The 19,264-nt window shown below is 38.1% G+C and overlaps 1 protein-coding gene across 12 annotated transcripts in view; it reads left to right on the top strand.

Moving 5' to 3' along the window:
• The window catches only part of cacna1db (calcium channel, voltage-dependent, L type, alpha 1D subunit, b), a 92,752-nt gene that overhangs the window by 50,305 nt on the left and 23,183 nt on the right, over nt 1–19,264 (top strand). For 3 of the 12 annotated variants that reach the window (XM_061736582.1, XM_061736586.1, XM_061736584.1), the window contains exons 10-30: nt 4,119–4,193; nt 6,038–6,125; nt 6,263–6,289; nt 6,586–6,746; nt 6,858–7,083; nt 8,994–9,201; nt 9,385–9,505; nt 9,712–9,826; nt 9,980–10,040; nt 10,245–10,305; nt 11,823–11,967; nt 12,057–12,186; nt 13,114–13,173; nt 15,312–15,418; nt 15,960–16,047; nt 16,195–16,302; nt 16,445–16,497; nt 16,576–16,722; nt 16,947–17,148; nt 18,720–18,878; nt 19,002–19,112. In XM_061736582.1, coding sequence (XP_061592566.1) covers nt 4,119–4,193; nt 6,038–6,125; nt 6,263–6,289; nt 6,586–6,746; nt 6,858–7,083; nt 8,994–9,201; nt 9,385–9,505; nt 9,712–9,826; nt 9,980–10,040; nt 10,245–10,305; nt 11,823–11,967; nt 12,057–12,186; nt 13,114–13,173; nt 15,312–15,418; nt 15,960–16,047; nt 16,195–16,302; nt 16,445–16,497; nt 16,576–16,722; nt 16,947–17,148; nt 18,720–18,878; nt 19,002–19,112 — 2,453 coding nt within the window. Of the gene's footprint in view, nt 1–4,118; nt 4,194–6,037; nt 6,126–6,262; nt 6,290–6,585; nt 6,747–6,857; nt 7,084–8,993; nt 9,202–9,384; nt 9,506–9,711; nt 9,827–9,979; nt 10,041–10,244; nt 10,306–11,822; nt 11,968–12,056; nt 12,187–13,113; nt 13,174–13,261; nt 13,322–15,311; nt 15,419–15,959; nt 16,048–16,194; nt 16,303–16,444; nt 16,498–16,575; nt 16,723–16,946; nt 17,149–18,719; nt 18,879–19,001; nt 19,113–19,264 lie in introns of all 12 variants that reach the window. The other 9 variants (XM_061736581.1, XM_061736587.1, XM_061736588.1 and 6 more) reach the window with 5 other exon arrangements.

The following is a 19,264-nucleotide window of genomic DNA, read 5'->3' on the forward strand; positions in this document are numbered from 1 at the left end:
GACCTGCACTGACATAATACCCTGCAAATGTCAAAATGAACCTGTTATCATACCGATCACATTCATACCTTTCAAAGATTTCAGTACGGTCTTCTATTTATATCTCCGCTCTGTCCTCATCACTTTAAAACAACCCTTTTATTACTGAAGCAATAATGTCTCTCCACATGCACTTCGTGCTCTTTTTATCAGTCGTCTGAATTTGCTGTTTTAGGACATCTTGTAAAGGAGTGAATCGGAATAAAAGAACGTTTTAAACTACATCAAAATGAAAGCTGATCTTTCCGTTTTTTTTCTTTTGCAAGAACGTACTTAATTGAGGGTCTGCAGTTTACTGGAAACACATCATTGTGAGAAACAATGTTCTCCGGCTCAAAAAATAAAAGCAATGATGTCAGAACAGGCCGAGGTTCAAATGGGCAAGTTTGAGCTGCTGATGTCTTGAACTTTTCAAACATTCAAACATTGTTTGTTTAATAAAGACTAGCTTCACTGATGTTGGGGACAAAAGGTTCGTAGGAAAAAACGGTTGTTCTGCAATTTAATTTAAGTTAAGAATAGTTAAGAAGTTAAGAATAGCTGTTTTTCTTCGCTTACTTTACATTATTTTACACAAGACACATGTTGTATTTTGGAAACTTTGTTTGACAGTTTAAAAATTAACCAGTAGTTGAATACAGGTAGTTTTAGTGGATTACTGTCCTAATTTATTCTGCAGATTAATATGTAAGTTGATTTTTTGATGACACAAAGATCATTTTATATATTTAATGATTGACTTATTGATTATGATCGTTTATATCAATCATTTAGGCTTATTTTATCATCACCCTCCCTGAGATCCAGTATCCAAGCAACAGAATAGTTGATGGACATTATTGTCATTATGGATCTGTAGGGGTCTACATGACAAGCTAATTTGCATTTCTTATGTGACTGCATAAGAAAATAAAATGTGAATTATCTGTTTAATTATATCACAGCAGGAGACAACAGCAAAAATGCTGTGAAGACGGTTAAAAACAAAGTCTTCCTTCAACCGTAAAATCTGAGATCAGAAACCTTTGAAACCGAGGTAAACTGCTTCACAAGCAGTATTTTCATCATTCCCTTCGACCTGAGTGGTTTTGCTGTTTGTAACTGCTCACAAGCATCCATGTCACGGTGAAATGTGATTAACCCACAACAGCGGGAAAAATCCCTATAATTGACTCATTAAAGTCATTGATGCTTTTAGAAAAGATGACAGTATTTGTAATGTATAATATGTCGTTTTAATCCTTCACATACATCGCCGTCTTTGGCAATTGGCAGTAAGCCTCCTTGACAAATACTGCCCAATTAGTGACTCAATGCCGAACCTTCTCCTTTTGCCAGATTTATGAAACAATCATTGACTCTTTGATATTATCTTTCTTTCTGAGTGTGATTCCAGACCCCGTTACTGCCGCCAATGTCAAATTGATTCATTAGATTCGTCTCGGCACTCATATCTGTTTTTCAACTGACTTATAAGTGCAGGAACCACAGCGAGAGCTAAATTATCGAAGATTTTAAGGTGCAGTACCAGCAGATGGAGGAGAAAAGGTTTCAGTCAGACATAATCAGTCAGAGAAACGAAGCATGTGAAAGATTGACAACCAGACTACAACGAAAAACACCCAAAATGCTCCCGGAGAGCAGGAAAGATTTGATATTATCCTGGTCATTTAGAATAGAGGCAAGAGTTGTTATGAATGATTGCTTCTAATCAACGGCAGTCACCTCGTGCAACAAACAAATCTTATCTATGACACCAAATCAGACTCTTCTCTGTGTCCGTTGCTCATCGTCGTTTGCAGAATTTGAAATTGTTTGCACTGGTTTAAATTTGAGACTTTTCTGACCTCCTCCAGCTAGCAATCCTCTCCAGATATTTCCGTCATCGAACAACAGTCCAGTCACACCATCTGAAAGTGACGGGCCTCTCTTCTTTCTTTCTGGTGCTTTGTTTGCTGCAGCTCGTTAATGAACCACTGTCAGTTCTCTCATCACAGCAGGATTGTGGGAACTTTGCTTGGTGCTGTAGATTACATGAATGAATGAAATTGTGGATGATATTGTTAGAACAAATCCATACATTGATCCCGCTGCTGTAACTGAATTATGGTCCAAATGTCTGGTTATATGATTTGTAATCAAAAGCTGCATTTTCAACTCCAGGACCATTTTCCATGAACAACGGTCTTTTAATGTTTTTTTCTTCTCACATCTCCATTGCAATAAGCAGGAGGGTAAACAGTTCTGGGGGAAATATTTCAGCCACTTAGCAGCACAGGACATTTCTGATTGGATGAGTTTTCTATTTACACCTTTGTCTCTCCATCATCTTACAAATCTGTTTACTTTTTGGAGTATGTCATTAGTAATTGTTAAGTTTGTAAATGCAGTATTTAAACGGCGACATTTAAATTCCCTGAGAAGGTGACCTGCAAGCTGCAGATGTCCAGAGTTTTTGCTAATCGCAAGCAAACAAACAAAAAAAACAACAAAGAAGATTAAAGGAATAAAAAGTCAATCTGTTTTTTTAAGCAGATTATATTTTAAGGCACAAATATAACATTATTCAATCTGTAGAAATGTTTATCCCGTTCATTTTAAGCACATTACCTTATTTACTTTAAGCAGTCAGTGAAGGCCAAACATGTTCATGTTCATTTTCTTTCACTTGGTTTATGTTCTAAATCAAAGTAAAACACCCAGATCATCTAAAAATAGGCAACACATATGTATTTAACCCTAATAAAACTGAAGTGTACTTCCTGCAAAAACGTGACACACTTTAACAGGGTTAATGTGCCTCGTTTATCCTGAGAAAGGTGGAAATCCAAGAAAAGCCTGGACTGAAATGATCTTGGGCGCTCTTGGGTGTTATTTTCTGGGTACTGTTGGGTCAAATGCTCCTTTTATAGAACCATAATGAATCAGAACATGCAGGAACATTGAAGGAAAGTGTCAGTCATGTGGATCTCATCTGCTCTGTATTAACAGTGTAACAGTGCTTTGTACTCATCTGTAGTGCAGTCAGCTCACATGCACACGCCAGTTTTTATGTTCTCCAACAGCTGCACTGCTTTTCCCACTGCTGTAGTTGTTAATAAGTGATAACACACTAACTTTCTGCCCCTGAAACCTGCAGTGTCTGTGTGCCTTGTGAAGAAGTGTCCGTAGACTGCTGCTAACTTCTCCCCTTTTTCTCCCTTTCCCCCCTTTTGTTCCCACATGTCTTCTTCTCTTGTTTCTAAGAGTTTTTTCCTCTTCTCTAACTTTTGTCTTTTGTGTACTTTCTGAAGTCTTGTTTATTGCTAATCATGTTCAGTATTGTATTTTACGGTTACTGTGTCCAGAACTGCTAAAAATTACACAGACTCACACGCGCGTACTCTGTGTAGCAATACCACTTCTGACCACACGGGGGTGTAAAGATCTTCTCTGGTGACAAAATAGCCATTGAAGTTTCTGTGCTGAGTGGGGACGACCTGGCACATCTTGTAATACCACTTTGTCCCCTTAAAGAGGCGCTTTGTGGGGTCTTATACCAGGGGCTGAACTTTCTTGTGATGTGCTGCCATCGTGTGGTCAGAAGTGATATTGCAACAAAAATTAGGTTTAATACTGCTGTTGTTGAACTGGAAAAAAATGAATATGCGTCAATCTAATCAATATGACTATTTAAAGTATTGTTTAGTATCTAGAAGTATTATCACACTTCCTTGTCTCATGGTGGATGACAACTGGGGTATGCTACCTCCCCCCATAACCTCCAAATATCTACACTATGAAGTGAACATAGAAAATGAATGGAAGCTAATAAAAATTACTGTGTAAAATATCAATGAACATTCCTGTTTACTCTCGTTGCAGCTTTGCCTTATTTTGATATATCCTTAGGTTGATAATTAGATTGAAAAGCCTTTACGAACATTTATTACATCTTTTTCTGGACACGGTAGCTGTTTCAGTAGTTGCTATTGCAGCTGCCTCTCGCCATACGTTCCTCTTTCTCTTGTTCTGCCGTATACTGACTCACTGCTTCCTCTGCTGTCTGGCTTTGTGAACTGCATGTTGATAACACCAAGGGGTCACACTGGCTGACCTCACTGAGAAGAAGAAAGGAAAGTTTGGCTGGTTCACTCAGTCCTCAGAGACTCATGGTAAATGTGTTTGTTTGTGAGCTTCGGTGTGTGGACGTGTGCACGCTCCTCCTTCTCCCCCGAATACATGTTCATGACAACATTTCATCTTTATCCTGGAGGGTGTTTCGGAGTTTGTGTCCTTTGCCGACTGTATACTTTTTTTGTGTGGTTGGTATTTGCATGAGCTTTTTGTCCCAGTTCAGTGTTTCATCCTTACCGTCCTCATCATGAATAAAATCATTACATTTGACAAATACAGCTTACTTTGCCTCACAAGAAAACACAAGCTAATTATTTGGCAAATGGAGCAATAACAAATGTTTCAATATCGAGGTTAAAAACACATCTTCGGTGCAAGTGTTTTTGGCAAGAGGCACAACAAACTAAAAGGGGAAAAGTTGCTTTTTAAGTGAAGGAATAGCACAGAGTTAAATCAACCCTAAAGATATCAGTAGATGTTAATGAGGGCAAACTTTCATTAAAACAACATGAATCAAAACAGTTTTGAGTTATAATGAAGTATACATTTGATGTGTAATTGTTGTTAACAGCATTAAGAGTAAGAATGAATAAATTGTTACTCTGAGACTTTGCCAAGACTTCACTTACGTAATGAACCAAAGTCATTTTCACTTTGTATGCAGACAAAAAGTGTACAGACAGTTTTTGATACAGGAATGATCTTCCTTTCTGCTGCCACATTATCATAAGTCTGGACAAGTCAACTACAGATATCACATAAAATTCTGGCCATGGACGCAAAAAAAAAGGGTCAGGGTTATGGGAGTGTAAAAGACCTAGAACTGATTTAAATCCGGAATATTTCTTTAACATCAACAGGAGTTCAGGTCTGACTAACTGTGAGCCACATGTTTAGCAACTGCTATCAAAATCCCTGAATGAGACAGTGCTACATAGACGCACTGGAGATCCTCTCAGTCCTCATCCTCTCTTCCACAAAGTGATTCCAGCAACAGTCCCTGATGTCTCTGGTCGCAGGCTCTTGAATCAAACATGGTACTGATTAAATGTGAATAAAAAGAAAGTAAATGTCTTCCTGCTTGTGGGATGCTCCTGCAGCTGAGGGAGGGACACGCCGGCTCCTCCAGGCGCTACAGATCAAACCGCCTGCTGCTTATTTAAATCTGACCTCCCCTGAATGAAATCCTTTTGCATTTAGTCACCATAAAATATTCTTTAACATAGTTTAATCCTCAAGCCCTGCCTGGTCTCAGGCTCATGTTCTTGTATGGCATTTGCCCCCTTTACCGCTGCTCCAGAGTATAACGAGCATTTGACTGGGAATTTATTGAACACATAGTCCTTTCATCACCTGTAAATAAAGCAACATTGATACGATGACAAAAAGCTGAAATTCATGCTTTCAATAAATGTCAAGACTGCTTTAACAGCATTTTAGGTCAGAAGTAAACAGTATTTGTGTGCACATCTCTCATTGTTATCTCATCATCATCATCATCATCATCATCATTGTTTTGGACCCTTTTCATGAATCATTTATAAAGATCCTTTTCAAATATGCTACATGTTGTACCCTTGTGACTACTTAACTAATACTTGTTGCATCACACAGACATGGCTATATAGCTGATACATTCATACATGTACACCCATCTACGATAGTACTGATTCATACCTTCAATTCAGGGTTTTATCCTGAGTGGTTTTGCTCGAGGGATATTTCATGCTCCTAGTACCAAATTAATCCGGGAGGCCATGGATTTCAAAAGGAAAATAAGTCATAATAAATAGAAGAGACGTTTTTGTGAACCACTCTTCCGGGAAATATAAAACGTTGTGTGTTTGTGCCTGTGTGTGTTTGCGTGCGTGTGATACTCCAGCGAGCGGACCGACGAGTGAAACAGAATCGGTGAACACGGAGAATCACAACGGAGAGCAGGATAAATCACCGTGCTGTGGACCGCTGTGGTGAGTGCAACATGTGATACACAACAAATGTCACTGAAGGGCCACTTTCACTTAAATACCACGGTTAAATGCAGGGTTCAGACTCCAACATGCTGTTGCCCTTTATTAAAAGTGCCCTTATCTTTTATTCTCCTCAGTCAAAAAATTACTAAGTCAAAGTGCAGGTCAGTACTGTGCTGTGATGCTGCATGGTTTTTCATTCATCCACTCATCCGGCAGATCATGCACCTCCAACTGACCAATTCACATCCTTGATGGTTTCATCTGCATGTTTAGTATCTTCCTCTGATGATGAGTTTTACTTCCCTTGTTTCCCAGTTCTCCCAATCACTTGTGATGTTACTCTTTCATTGTATTTTGCTAAATCCAAAGTTGCATGATAACTGAACATCTGTCATCAAATAAGTGTAAGTGCTTCCGCTGAGCTGATTGTGGTTAATATGAAAATGTTACTTGTCAGCCGCCAGTGGCGACGGTGGAATCGTTTCTGCCGCAGGAAGTGCCGCGCTGCCGTGAAATCAGTGACGTTTTACTGGCTGGTCATCGTCCTGGTGTTCCTCAACACGCTGACCATCGCCTCCGAGCACTACAACCAGCCGGACTGGCTGACTGAAGTCCAGGGTATCTGTCTTTTCTTTTTTAAATGATTCTGCTTGTTTTTAAAACACACACTTTCACTTTGAGATAACTGATAATATTATAAACTGTAATTTTTTCTTCTGTTTTCTCCAGATGTAGCCAACAAAGTTCTCCTGGCCTTGTTCACCTTGGAGATGCTGGTGAAGATGTACAGTTTGGGGCTGCAGGCGTACTTTGTGTCCCTGTTTAACCGCTTCGACTGTTTTGTGGTGTGTGGAGGCATCGTAGAGACCATCCTGGTGGAGCTGGCCATCATGTCTCCTCTGGGCATCTCTGTGTTTCGCTGCGTGCGCCTCCTTAGGATTTTCAAAGTTACCCGGTGAGCATTGATATTAGTAATCTTAATAACATAAAAGCTGTTGCTCAAATGGTTTAACAACAAAGTCATGTCAAGGCCAACAAGATCAATGGAATCCAATTGAATACAGTCCAAATCTGATAGATCATGTTCAAATTCAGTCCATTTATGTGTAATTCAGTTATAATTCATATGAAAATATTTCATAAAAGTAACAGCTAAGGAACAGGTGGCATTACATCTTCACTTCAGTGCAATTTGTGATCTTTTAGAACGCAATTGTGATTAAATTAATTCAGATAATTCAGAGTCACCAGATCGACATCTGTGATATTTTTTTAGGAGGAAAGGAACAACGGCACAGAAGAAAATTATACAACATTCTCTGTTGACACAGGAGGGTCGTAGCAGCCCGACGTCACGTTTCGAGCTGCTTCTCCAATCAGGAAGATGTTAACTCGATTAAAAAGAATGTATAAAAAATATAAAGATAAAATGATATAACTTTATATTTTAATTAAACATGATTTTAAATCAGATGTGATATAAACATTTTGTAATAATCTGCAACACCTCATGATCAAAATAATATATAATAAATTATAATTTCATACAATTAAAAAAAAAAAAGAACAATCTTGAGAAACAAAACATTACCCAATGTATTCATAGAGATACAAAAAATAATAATAATAATTAGAAAATGCTTCATTTAGAATAGAATAGAATAGAATAGAATATCCTTTATTTTCTCCCTCAGTGGGGAAACTTATTTGTTGCAGCACACACATATAAGGGAGGGGTAAAAGGACTGAAAAGTCAGAAATAAAAAATATATAAAACATACAAAAGATACGTATAAAATATGTATAAAATATGTATAAACAGGGTATGAACAACAGATGAACAGTGCAGAAAAGCAGGTGGAGTGTGAGGTAGATTGGCAATTTTAGTTTAAGATAAACAGTTTAGATAATATAATATCATTTTCTGTGTGTTATTTCATATATCAGCCATTACGGGGTTAAATGAATTTGAAATCCAACATTGAGTCATACATCTTGATATGTTTGACTGCAGGTGACCTGGAGAAGCACAATCACCTCCTGACGGCAACATTTAATGTGCAACCAGTAATGTTGAGTAGGACCTCAAATTAAAAACAGAAAAAATAATACAACTTTTAAATTCATTCTTAAATTCGTTCTTAAAGCCCTCACACACGAAAAGTTTTATGTTAATTAAATTAAAATCTTATTTTAATGTGGTGATGAAATGAAGGTTTCTGCTGTGGTGGTGCAGTGCATTGTGGGACATAGCACCCAAGGTAGACTAGTCACCCGTACACTAGAAATCTTCTGGTATTGTTTACGTAATGTGTACTACACTTTTGGCAAAATCAGTGCACAGTGGTAGTTTAATAATATAGAGCTGAAAATTAGCATAGTTTCAAATGAGAGAGCAATAAATTGTAGGATCAGTCTTAAAATTGAGTTGCTCTCTGCCTCTTACCGACTGATATTCAGTCCAATAAAAGCTCTTCATAGTACTTCACAGAAGAGTTCAGAAAGTGAGCAGCGGCTCATTTATACCTTTTATTGAACGTCATAATTCAGTGTATCCAGAGATGGGAATCGTGTTTGAGGGCAACCAATCACTGTGTAGATTTCATTGCTCTTTTTAAACAAGTTTAGGGAGATAAAGGAAGGATAAAATACACACTATGTAAGATGATTAAATATTTCCCTAGTTAGAACTAGAACTGAGGTCAACTGCTGCAACTATTATTTGCTTGCTTCCCCCCCTGATGCTGCTGTATCTCACTAACACATTGTTACAAACAGTATTTCTAATTTCCACGCCTTGTCTCATCAGTGTCCTCTTTTTCATTCATGCCTCCCTGTTAAGCTTCTTCTGTTTCTCCTCTCCAGTCACTGGGCATCTCTGAGTAACCTGGTGGCCTCTCTGCTCAACTCCATGAAGTCCATCGCCTCCCTGTTGCTGCTGCTCTTCCTCTTCATCATTATTTTCTCCCTGCTTGGCATGCAGCTCTTCGGAGGGAAGTTCAACTTTGACGAAACCGTGACCAAAAGGAGCACGTTTGATAACTTCCCGCAGGCCCTGCTCACTGTGTTTCAGGTTTGTGTTTAGCTTTATTCTCTTTAATCAAAGAGGAATTCAGATTTTGGATGCCAATGATAATTAATTCCACATAGATATGATAATAAAAAAAGCAGGAAACGTCAAAAATAAATGCCAAAAAAAATACTACTTAAGATAAAAATCCCAATTTTGGCACTTCTTGTTTCTTGTTTTAACCAGATCCTGACAGGCGAAGACTGGAACACCGTGATGTACGATGGCATTATGGCTTACGGGGGTCCAGCCTCGTCTGGAATGGTTGTTTGCATTTACTTCATCATCCTCTTCATCTGTGGAAACTGTATCCTGCTGGACTTGAGTCCAAAAACATGCCAGCACACATAATCCAGAAAAAACACTCGTAATCCATGGTTGCATGTGTGAAAAATGTTCAGTCAGACCGATTTCTGATCTCACAGTCTCGAAGCTCAAGTACACTTTTTTTCTTTCTAAATACTTGATTTCATCGTGTCGGTTAGTGTTTTTCTCTTTAACTCACATGACCAGACATCTTACTAAACGTCTTTTTGGCCATCGCAGTGGACAACCTGGCAGATGCGGAGAGTCTTAACACAGCACAGAAGGAGGAAGAGGAGGCCAAGAAGAGGCGGAATAGTGCCAAGTACAACTTACAACACTTTGATGTTTCACATTCAATTTATTATCACACTTTCTTTGGCTTTCTTCGCAGATATTTTTAAACAGCACTTTTCCCCTGCAAAAAATAATGGAGTAGGCTTCAATCATGTAAATTACTTTTATTTGTTACCAACAGGGAGGCCTGTGCAGAGAAAAAGACAGTTGAAATAGCAGAAGCCACAAATAGTGAGACTAAGGTAAGAGACAAACTAAACATAAATGAGACTAACTTGCTATCACATTTAGCCGTTAACAATCACATTAATGGATTACTACACTATTATATATATATATATATATATATATATATATATATATATATATATATATATATATATATATATATATATATATATATATATATATATATATATAATTATTAACTTATTCATGTTGTTCAGGTTCCAACAGACGCTTTGCTAGAAGGAGAGAAAGACTCGTATCCTGTCATCGACTCTCCAGGTAATTTATAAGAGAATAAACTTCAAAGGAGCAATGTGTAAGATTGTAGATAAAAAGTAAATTAAAAAATCACTTGGCAACAGCAAGAAAGTGAAAAGAAATAAATACAGTCATGACAGAAAGATGATCACTATGTATTCGGCTGCTGAGAAATCGACAGTTAGCATGCAAAATAACCAATGTCGGTCCGTCCAGTCTCGTAATACCAGTTTCTGCCATGTGTGGCAGTAGAGAGCCACATAGCAGTCTCAGTAGCCTGTAACATTTTGATACGGTTCACACGTTTTCACAGCCATGTTGCTCGGGAAGCCCGCCCTACTGTATGTCAATCAAAGTTAGCTTCTTCAGCGCATCCCCGCCGAAACAGCTGCAGAGAAAATACCGTTTAACGTGTTGACTCGATGGCAAAATCAAAATTAGTCGCGTGTGAACGTGGCTTAAAAATTCATGCTGTGTTACATCTGTCTTTGCAGGGCTTAAGCTCTATTTCTGATTGGATGATTTTGATCGGCTTCTGCTTTGCATACAGGACTGTCTCAGAAAATTAGAATATTGTGATAAAGTTCTTTATTTTCTGTAATGCAATTAAAAAAACAAAAAATGTCATACATTCTGGATTCATTACAAATCAACTAAAAAATATTGTAAGCCTTTTATTATTTTAATATTGCTGATCATGGCTTACAGTTTAAGATTAAGATTCCCAGAATATTCAAATTTTTTGAGATAGGATTCTTAAGCTGTAAGCCATGATCAGCAATATTAGAATAATAAAAGGCTTGCAATATTTCAGTTGATTTGTAATGAATCCAGAATGTATGACATTCTTGTTTTTGTAATTGCATTGCAGAAAATCACAATATTCAAATTTATCTGAGACAGTCCTGTATGCTTCTGCTTTGCATATGTCTCCTCTTTGTCTCTCCCAGAAAAAAAAACAAGATAAAAAACCCCCCACTCCTTCATTCCTTCACCACACCTCGCCTGCTGACATTGAGTCACACAGCTCAGTTCAGAAATGTTTATTTCTCATCACTCTTAAGCTCTATTAAACATGGGCAGGATCGCTCAGTCACAATTATGTAACATTTAATCTTTGCAGTAGTCGCTCTAAAAGGCTGCATTTCAGTCATCAAATCAATTAACGACTAAATACTGATTTCCGAACTCAAACATTTTAGACAGTAGGTGAATCTGAGAGCTCAGTCATTGCTGTCCAGGATCAAATATATATAAGAAAATAAGTGTTTTAAAACCAATAATTCTTTATTCAAATAGTTTCTAATTTTGAGAGGAATAGTATAAAGTAAGCAAACTGTAACTGCTTTAAAGTCATTATAGTACATGTGTTCAATGAAATGCTCTCCTGAAGAGAGGACAAAGCACATGTAGTACATAAACACATACAACAGATACAGTATGATGAGATGTACTAAATCTAAAAAGTCAACTCCCTAAAGCATAAGTAGTTTAAATTCGGGAGAATCTTTCTTTACATTGAATTAATTGTTTTCCAGGGTGTAACGATGACGATGATAACGACAACCTCCCGGAGGTTCCCGTCGGCCCTCGCCCTCAACGACTCTCTGAACTCACCATCAAAGAGAAGACTCCACCCATCCCAGAGGGCAGTGCCTTTTTCATCTTCAGCAGCACTAACCCGTGAGTCTTTACTGAGACTCAACCTGGAGCACAAAGCAGCCCCCCCACCCCCGACTTCATGTTTTTGCTTTGCTCCCTTTATGGTGCAGGTTTCGGGTGCTCTGCCATAAGCTCATCAACCATCAGATCTTCACCAACCTCATCCTGGTCTTCATCATGCTCAGCTCCGTTTCTCTGGCTGCCGAGGATCCCATACGCAACTTCTCTGCTCGCAATATTGTATGTAAAAAAGACACTAACGGTCTCTGTAGGCTAATCCAAATTTATACTCACATTATTGGACTGATTAGAGCTAAACATTGATTTTATTTAAAAAAAAATATTTTCACTTGCCAAATGGAAAGAAAATCCTCAGGGTGTCAGTGTTGCACATGGTGGTAAACTGTCATACAGTAGAGCAGAACGGTCATTAATTTGTAAAAACCTGTGCTTTCACAAGCTTATTGATAGAAATAATTTGGTAAATCGAACTTTAAGTTAATAAAAGCGTAAATTGACTAGATTTTTAAATTAAGATGTTTTTCATCTTGTTATAACCACAATACAGCAGTAACGTTCTCATGATGTTGTATAATATTGTCTACTATCAATTGCATTTGATTCTACGAATCAAAAAAAGCTGCACTAGGTATTTTAAGGAATTATATGAAGTAAATGATAGAATTTAAGTAAAATCACCAACCTACAAAAATTCAGTGCAGCCTAAAACTGAATTAAAGGTTGTGATTTGGAGCCAAGTCATATCAAATCACAGTGGGTTCCTGTGTGTCTCTGCAGGCCTGAGTTTGTGGAGGTCACTTCTCTCTGTGGTTTCACAATTTGCTCTCTTATCATAATTTTTGTAGTTTGTCACTCAATCCATCATGAGCAGTTCAGTCTCGCTGTGCAGAGCAGTGAAAAACGCTCACAGTGCTCCAAACCAACTATAAGTGCAAAGTTGAACTTCTTTTTTTAAAATGCAGCCTTGCAGACTTGACCGTTTCATTTAAAAAAATGTTATATTGTGCCTCATGCAGCTTTGTTATGTAGGAACTAGTTACTGTTTCACTAGTTTTTCAACCATAGAATATCTGTAGATGGATTTGATGGATCATTCACTGTGCTCTTATCCTGCAATGATTTGAACTTGTGCATTGCTTTTTGCAGATACTTGGTTATTTTGACTATGCTTTCACCGCAATCTTTACTGTTGAGATCCTGTTGAAGGTAAATGTCCTGTGCGTGCTGTGTTGTGCTGTGTTGGGTAGAGCTTCAGTAACCCCGCGCGCTTATGTCACTCTGATTGCTTCCTCAGATCCTAGGCTATGCAGACTATGTCTTCACTAGTATGTTTACATTTGAGATCCTTATTAAGGTAAACAATAACAACTGCCGCGTTGCCTTGGCAACAAACCCCCTCTTCCGAGCTTGCTGCACACATCTCCCCTCCCTTCGTTATATTTGTACCCTTTGGTCAGAATGGCCGCCTGCTCATCTTGATGTCATAGAGCCAAGCTGTCAACGTGGAGAGCATGGATTACATTTTTTTCATCTATTTATTTATTTTGTCTGTAATTCACTTTTCCATCTAGGTCTTCTGTCCCTTTTCATCCTCGACCAATTTTTCCCCCAGAGCTCTCCAGAGCAGAACTATTTGTTTAGTTTTTTGATTAACAGATTTATATATATATATATATATATATATATATATATATATATATATATATATATATATATATATATATATATATATATATATATATTATATATTAGATTTTGAACATCTAATGTTTTTTTTAGCTCAAATCTAAAAGATGTTCCCAGTTTCAGTTATTCTGGACTGTGGATAGATTCATTTGAACTAATCAAAGTTTATATTACGGTGCCAGATTACATCAGGAATCTGATAAGTCGGCTTTGTTCCTCATGAAATCCCCCGACTCAGAAAGAGTTTCATTATTGTCATTGTTGCAGCCTCATCTTTTTGCTGTTTGCTCGCTGAATCTCTGTACCCGTTAAATCTTACGAAGAGGGTTTGTTGTCATGCTGCATTGCACTGTTGGGAGAGCCTCCATGTTGGTAGCTGTGTGTGTTGTTCTGCACATCATCTGTAGATGGCAGCCACATGTTCATCTATTTGTCTTTTCACACCATCTATCTTTTCTTTTATAAACTGAAGATGGAGGTATGATAAGACGCTGTTGTGTGGCTGAGTGCAGCAGGGTTCAGTTTTGCACCTTTGTTTAAAGCTTCATTTCTTCATCAAGATTACTGGAAACCCTTTTACATAATATGAATACAATATACTTAAATATAGCTGTTTGTACATTTTTAAAACTATGATATTTTTATTCATGTGGGTATTAGTTCACAAGGTCAATATGTATGACTTAAAAAAAAGATGGTAAATACATGCACTACATGCAAATGAGCGCGTTAACAGAGCATGCTGGCTGTAAGAGCTGTAAGTCCTGCTCTCTTCTCTACTTTTTTGGGCGTGTATATGCACTCAATGCCAACAAGATAAGAAAACGATGATCTCTTTGTTTTGGATCATAGATGGATCCAAACTACTGTAATCAAAAGCTCAATTTTGATCAAATAACAATTTTGTGCTTAGGTTGATAACTTTGACTAATAATTTATCTCATGATAATCGGACCCAATTAAATTCAAAAATAATTTATTAATCCCCAAATTGAAATTAAGGAAAGAATTCACCTGTATTCTTCCAAGTTTCTGTATTTTCTGGCTTCTGACTAATTTTCATCCGACTTGTGATTTACTACCCACTTCCGCAGCTACCAACATGGCCGTGACACCACACGATGCAGCGAGCATCCCCAGGCCGTATTATAACAGATTATAAAGTAGAATTTTAGACCCTTTTTATGCAATAGTTTATGTAATAGTTCAACCTGTTATGAACATGAGTGCAGGGATTATATTTAAATAATTCTCTTCATGTCATTGAGCATTGTTTATATGCAGGTATTTTGCAGTACATGTTTGTATGTGTGTACAGGACTTTGCATGTATGCATCTCTGAAAGCACCCATTTTGTCTGCTTTTTAGATTAAATTTATGTTTCACGAAGATCAGAGGGGTTATTCTGTTAAATAGAAGCTACGATAAACATCATCACCAAGAAACAGTTTGAAAAAACAAATTTAAAAAGTCTTAAGGAATGATAATGAATGTGAATGTAAAAAATACATAATTTAAATGCTCTTTCGGTACACTCAGTGGCATAAAAAGTAACACCATAATGTTAATGTACCAGCCCCACCCCTCTCTTCTATGTGTTTTTTTTTTTAAGTTGGCAGATCTTCTTTAGTGTTAACAGTTGTCTCTTTTCTGTCCAGATGACAGCGTTTGGGATGTTTCTTCATAAAGGGGCATTCTGTAGGAACTACTTCAACCTATTAGACCTTCTGGTAGTTGGTGTGTCTCTGGTGTCCTTCGGCATTCAGTACGTATGTCCATTACGTAATGTAATGTAATGTAATGTACTTTATTTATATCGCACTTTACAACAGCCTTTTGGTGTATAGCAATAAAATACAACAAAATCTAATAAGAGAAAAGTTTCATCACACATCACATACTGGGTGTTAAAAACCATCTTAAACAGGTGGGTTTTTAACCTAGATTTAAAATTTAACGTCTCACTAAAAGTTATTTTAATGTCTTGGTGCCGTATATCAATAACAACAGTTTACTGCTTTTGCCAGCAAATATAAGAGCTTCTCAATTTTCCGAAAGAAGCAAGGTTGAAAGGATTATTTTTTTTAATATATGAAGCTGGATAAAATAGGTTTGCTGACTTGATCAAACAGCATCTCTGAAGCTTTCATTTTACTATACATACTACAACATACATTCATACATACATACTATAACTCCCCTCAAGCCTAAGTGTCAAAGCACTAAATTGTGGTTTTATATTCTACGGTAGTTTCTTCATTAAATTTATCAAATGGCTCCACTGTTTTTTTTCCTGTCCTTCACAGATCTTCTGCTATCTCTGTGGTGAAGATTCTCCGTGTTTTGCGAGTGCTTCGTCCACTCAGGGCCATCAACAGAGCCAAAGGTCTCAAGGTCAGAGCAGTGCAATAACACAACATGTGACAAATATCACATATAAATGTGTCTGATATTTGTTTTTAAGCTTGGTATATCTGTCCAGTGCTGTGTCCCTGCTTCTGGTGCATTTCTACTCACTGAATATACATGTTATCGTTGCAGCACGTGGTACAGTGTGTATTTGTGGCCATCAGGACCATCGGCAACATCATGATCGTCACCACGCTGCTGCAGTTCATGTTCGCTTGTATCGGAGTGCAACTCTTCAAGGTAAAGCAGCTAAAAGCGCTTTACAGGAGGAAAGTAGATGCTTATTTGGCTTCTCTTTTGGCAAACCAAAATCAGTTAAGAAAACATGTTTTACAGAAGTGTCAGACTAACTGCATCTGTTTTTTTTTTTTTTTTTAAAAAGGGTAAATTCTATCGATGCACAGATGATGCAAAGTCCAGCCCAGACGATTGCAAGTGAGTTCTGATGATTCCGTCCTCTTTTCCTCCTGTGCGCTCTTTCAGTTAGTGGTAAACATACTTTTCACACCCTAGGGGAACTTACATTCTCTACAATAATGGGGACACGGCACTGCCAATGGTCAAAGAAAGGATCTGGTACAACAGTGACTTCAACTTTGACAATGTCCTCATGGCCATGATGGCTCTTTTCACTGTCTCCACCTTTGAAGGATGGCCCACGTAAGTACTGCTTGTGTTTCAGGTGGAGTTTAGTTTCCAAAAAAGTAAATATATATTTGACAGAGATACTTCAAAATGCTCTTTAACATGCGTCTAATGCTGCATACACACATGTTGCACCAGGTTTTCATAGATGAAAGGAATAAACTTGGGTGTTATAACTGATTTAATGTGAACTGTAACTGATTTTCTTGACTTTCTCTTTGTTTTGTGTGCCTGTGCAGTCTACTGTACAAAGCCATTGACTCTAACAGGGAGAACATGGGTCCCGTCTATAACTATCGTATTGAGATCTCCATCTTCTTTATAATCTATATCATCATCATTGCCTTCTTCATGATGAACATCTTTGTTGGTTTCGTCATCGTCACCTTTCAGGAGCAGGGAGAGAAGGAGTACAAGAATTGCGAGCTGGACAAGAACCAGGTAGGAACTGTGCTTAATTAAGCCATAATTCAGCCATTAGTCACTCTGTGTAGCAATACCACTTCTGACCACATGGGGTCAGCAATGTTCAAGTGTTAACCCCTGACCCAAGACACAACGGAGTGGGACAAAGCATGCTGGTGCATGGCTCTTTTTGTCAATACACAAAATCCATATGGCCCCATTTGGTCAGAAATGGTATTGCTACATATACCACTTTTCCACCAAACCGGTTTCAGGGCTGGTTCTGGGCCAGTGCTGATTTTGGAACCGGGTTTTCCCTCCCCACCGACAAAGAACTGGCTCCGGGCCAGAAAAAAAAGGTTCCAAGGTAGCACCAACTCTTTGCTGGGCTAGAGGAAAGAACTGCTACGTAAGCGGAGGAGGCGGAGTTGTTAAGACCAACGACAATACCAAGACTGCGAGACAGCAACATTTTCAAATATGCGACGAATTAATATGGATGCAGCAAAGCAGCGGCGGTCTGTGGAGGAGACTAGGGGTGTGCAAACAAGGGTACCTCACGATTCGATTCGATTTCGATTATTGGAGCTTCGATTCTTCGATTCTTTGATTATAACGATTGTCGATTTGATTCGATTATTGGTACCACGATTCTTCGATTATTGTGATTTCTAATGCTTTTTTCCATACAAGATTGATTTTGTCTTCATCTGTGGCTACATTTGTAAATACATAGCCAATCAATTAACTCAGTTCCTCTAACAACCCTCATTAAGTAAATAACAAGGTTTTTTGAACATTTGACATGTATTTTTCAAAGACACAAAATAATTTATTTTATGACTATGTAAACATTTGCTCTTTGACTTACTTAACTTTGACCAGGGAAAGCTGCACTTGCATGAGAGCGCCCTCTATTGGCGGAAAACACTGAAAACGGTCAACCCCTGGATTTAATGAGTTCATTAATTCAAGTAAACAAGATATGTACTTCCATCAAATTTATTTAGTGTAAACATATCTGCCATATTTCAAGTGAACAATAAGAAATGTGCATTCTTGAAAATGAAATGATTCAGCAGCTTATTCAGTCTGGAATCTGGATAGGATAACTTAAAAAAAAATAAATAAATAAAAATAAAAATAATTAATCGATTCCAAATCGTCACGTGATGCATCGCGATGCATCGACACATCGATGAATTGCACCCACTTCTAGAGGAGACAACCTGTCTTTTAGCGATATGGTCCACGGAGGTGCTACGACCAAGTCCTTATTAGAGCAAATACGTTGTTGTGGCTTCAATTTTCACGCCAATACAAACGAAGCGACGTAACTGACGTTTGGGGTGACGTACTGTAATGACATGACTCCCGTTAGCACCCGAGCTATGAAAAAGTAAACCGGTTCTCCGCATCAGCACCAGCCCTGGCCCGGAACCAGCCCTGGAACTGGTTTGGTGGAAAAGGGGTAATAGAGTGGCGTTAAGGTTAACTTATCTTACTCTCACCTTTTCTGAAATCATTTTAGAACATTCATAGCATATTTTATTTACGTATTTGACTAGTTTTTTTGTCTCTCTGTTTTGTTCTCAACTCTCCTGTAGCGTCAGTGTGTGGAGTACGCACTTAAAGCTCGCCCACTGCGTCGCTACATTCCCAAAAACCCCTACCAGTACAAGTTCTGGTATGTGGTCAACTCAACGGGCTTTGAGTACGTCATGTTTGTCTTAATCATCCTCAACACTCTTTGTTTGGCCATTCAGGTGAGTTTATTTAAGAGGAGCCATTGTTTTCCTCTTAAACCACGTGCTGAACGTAGTTACAGCTTCAAAGCTATTCATTTCTAATTGCACGTTTTGGATTTTCTCCTCTCTATCTCTTTTCAGCACCATGGACAGTCACATCTGTTTAACTATGCCATGGACATCCTCAACATGGTTTTTACTGGGGTTTTCACCGTGGAGATGATTCTCAAGCTCATCGCCTTCAAACCCAGAGTGAGTCTCCTCCCTCCTCTCCACCACCCCACCCTTCCTGTTCCTCATCTCTCCACTCCTGTCCACTAGTTTACCTCTCCTCCATTCATTCCTTATCGTGACCCACCATTACTACCCACCAGAGGTGTCAAAAGTATTCACATTCATTACTC

Source organism: Cololabis saira, chromosome 12 (assembly GCF_033807715.1).
Source record: "Cololabis saira isolate AMF1-May2022 chromosome 12, fColSai1.1, whole genome shotgun sequence".
NCBI classification, from domain to species: Eukaryota; Metazoa; Chordata; class Actinopteri; order Beloniformes; family Belonidae; genus Cololabis; species Cololabis saira.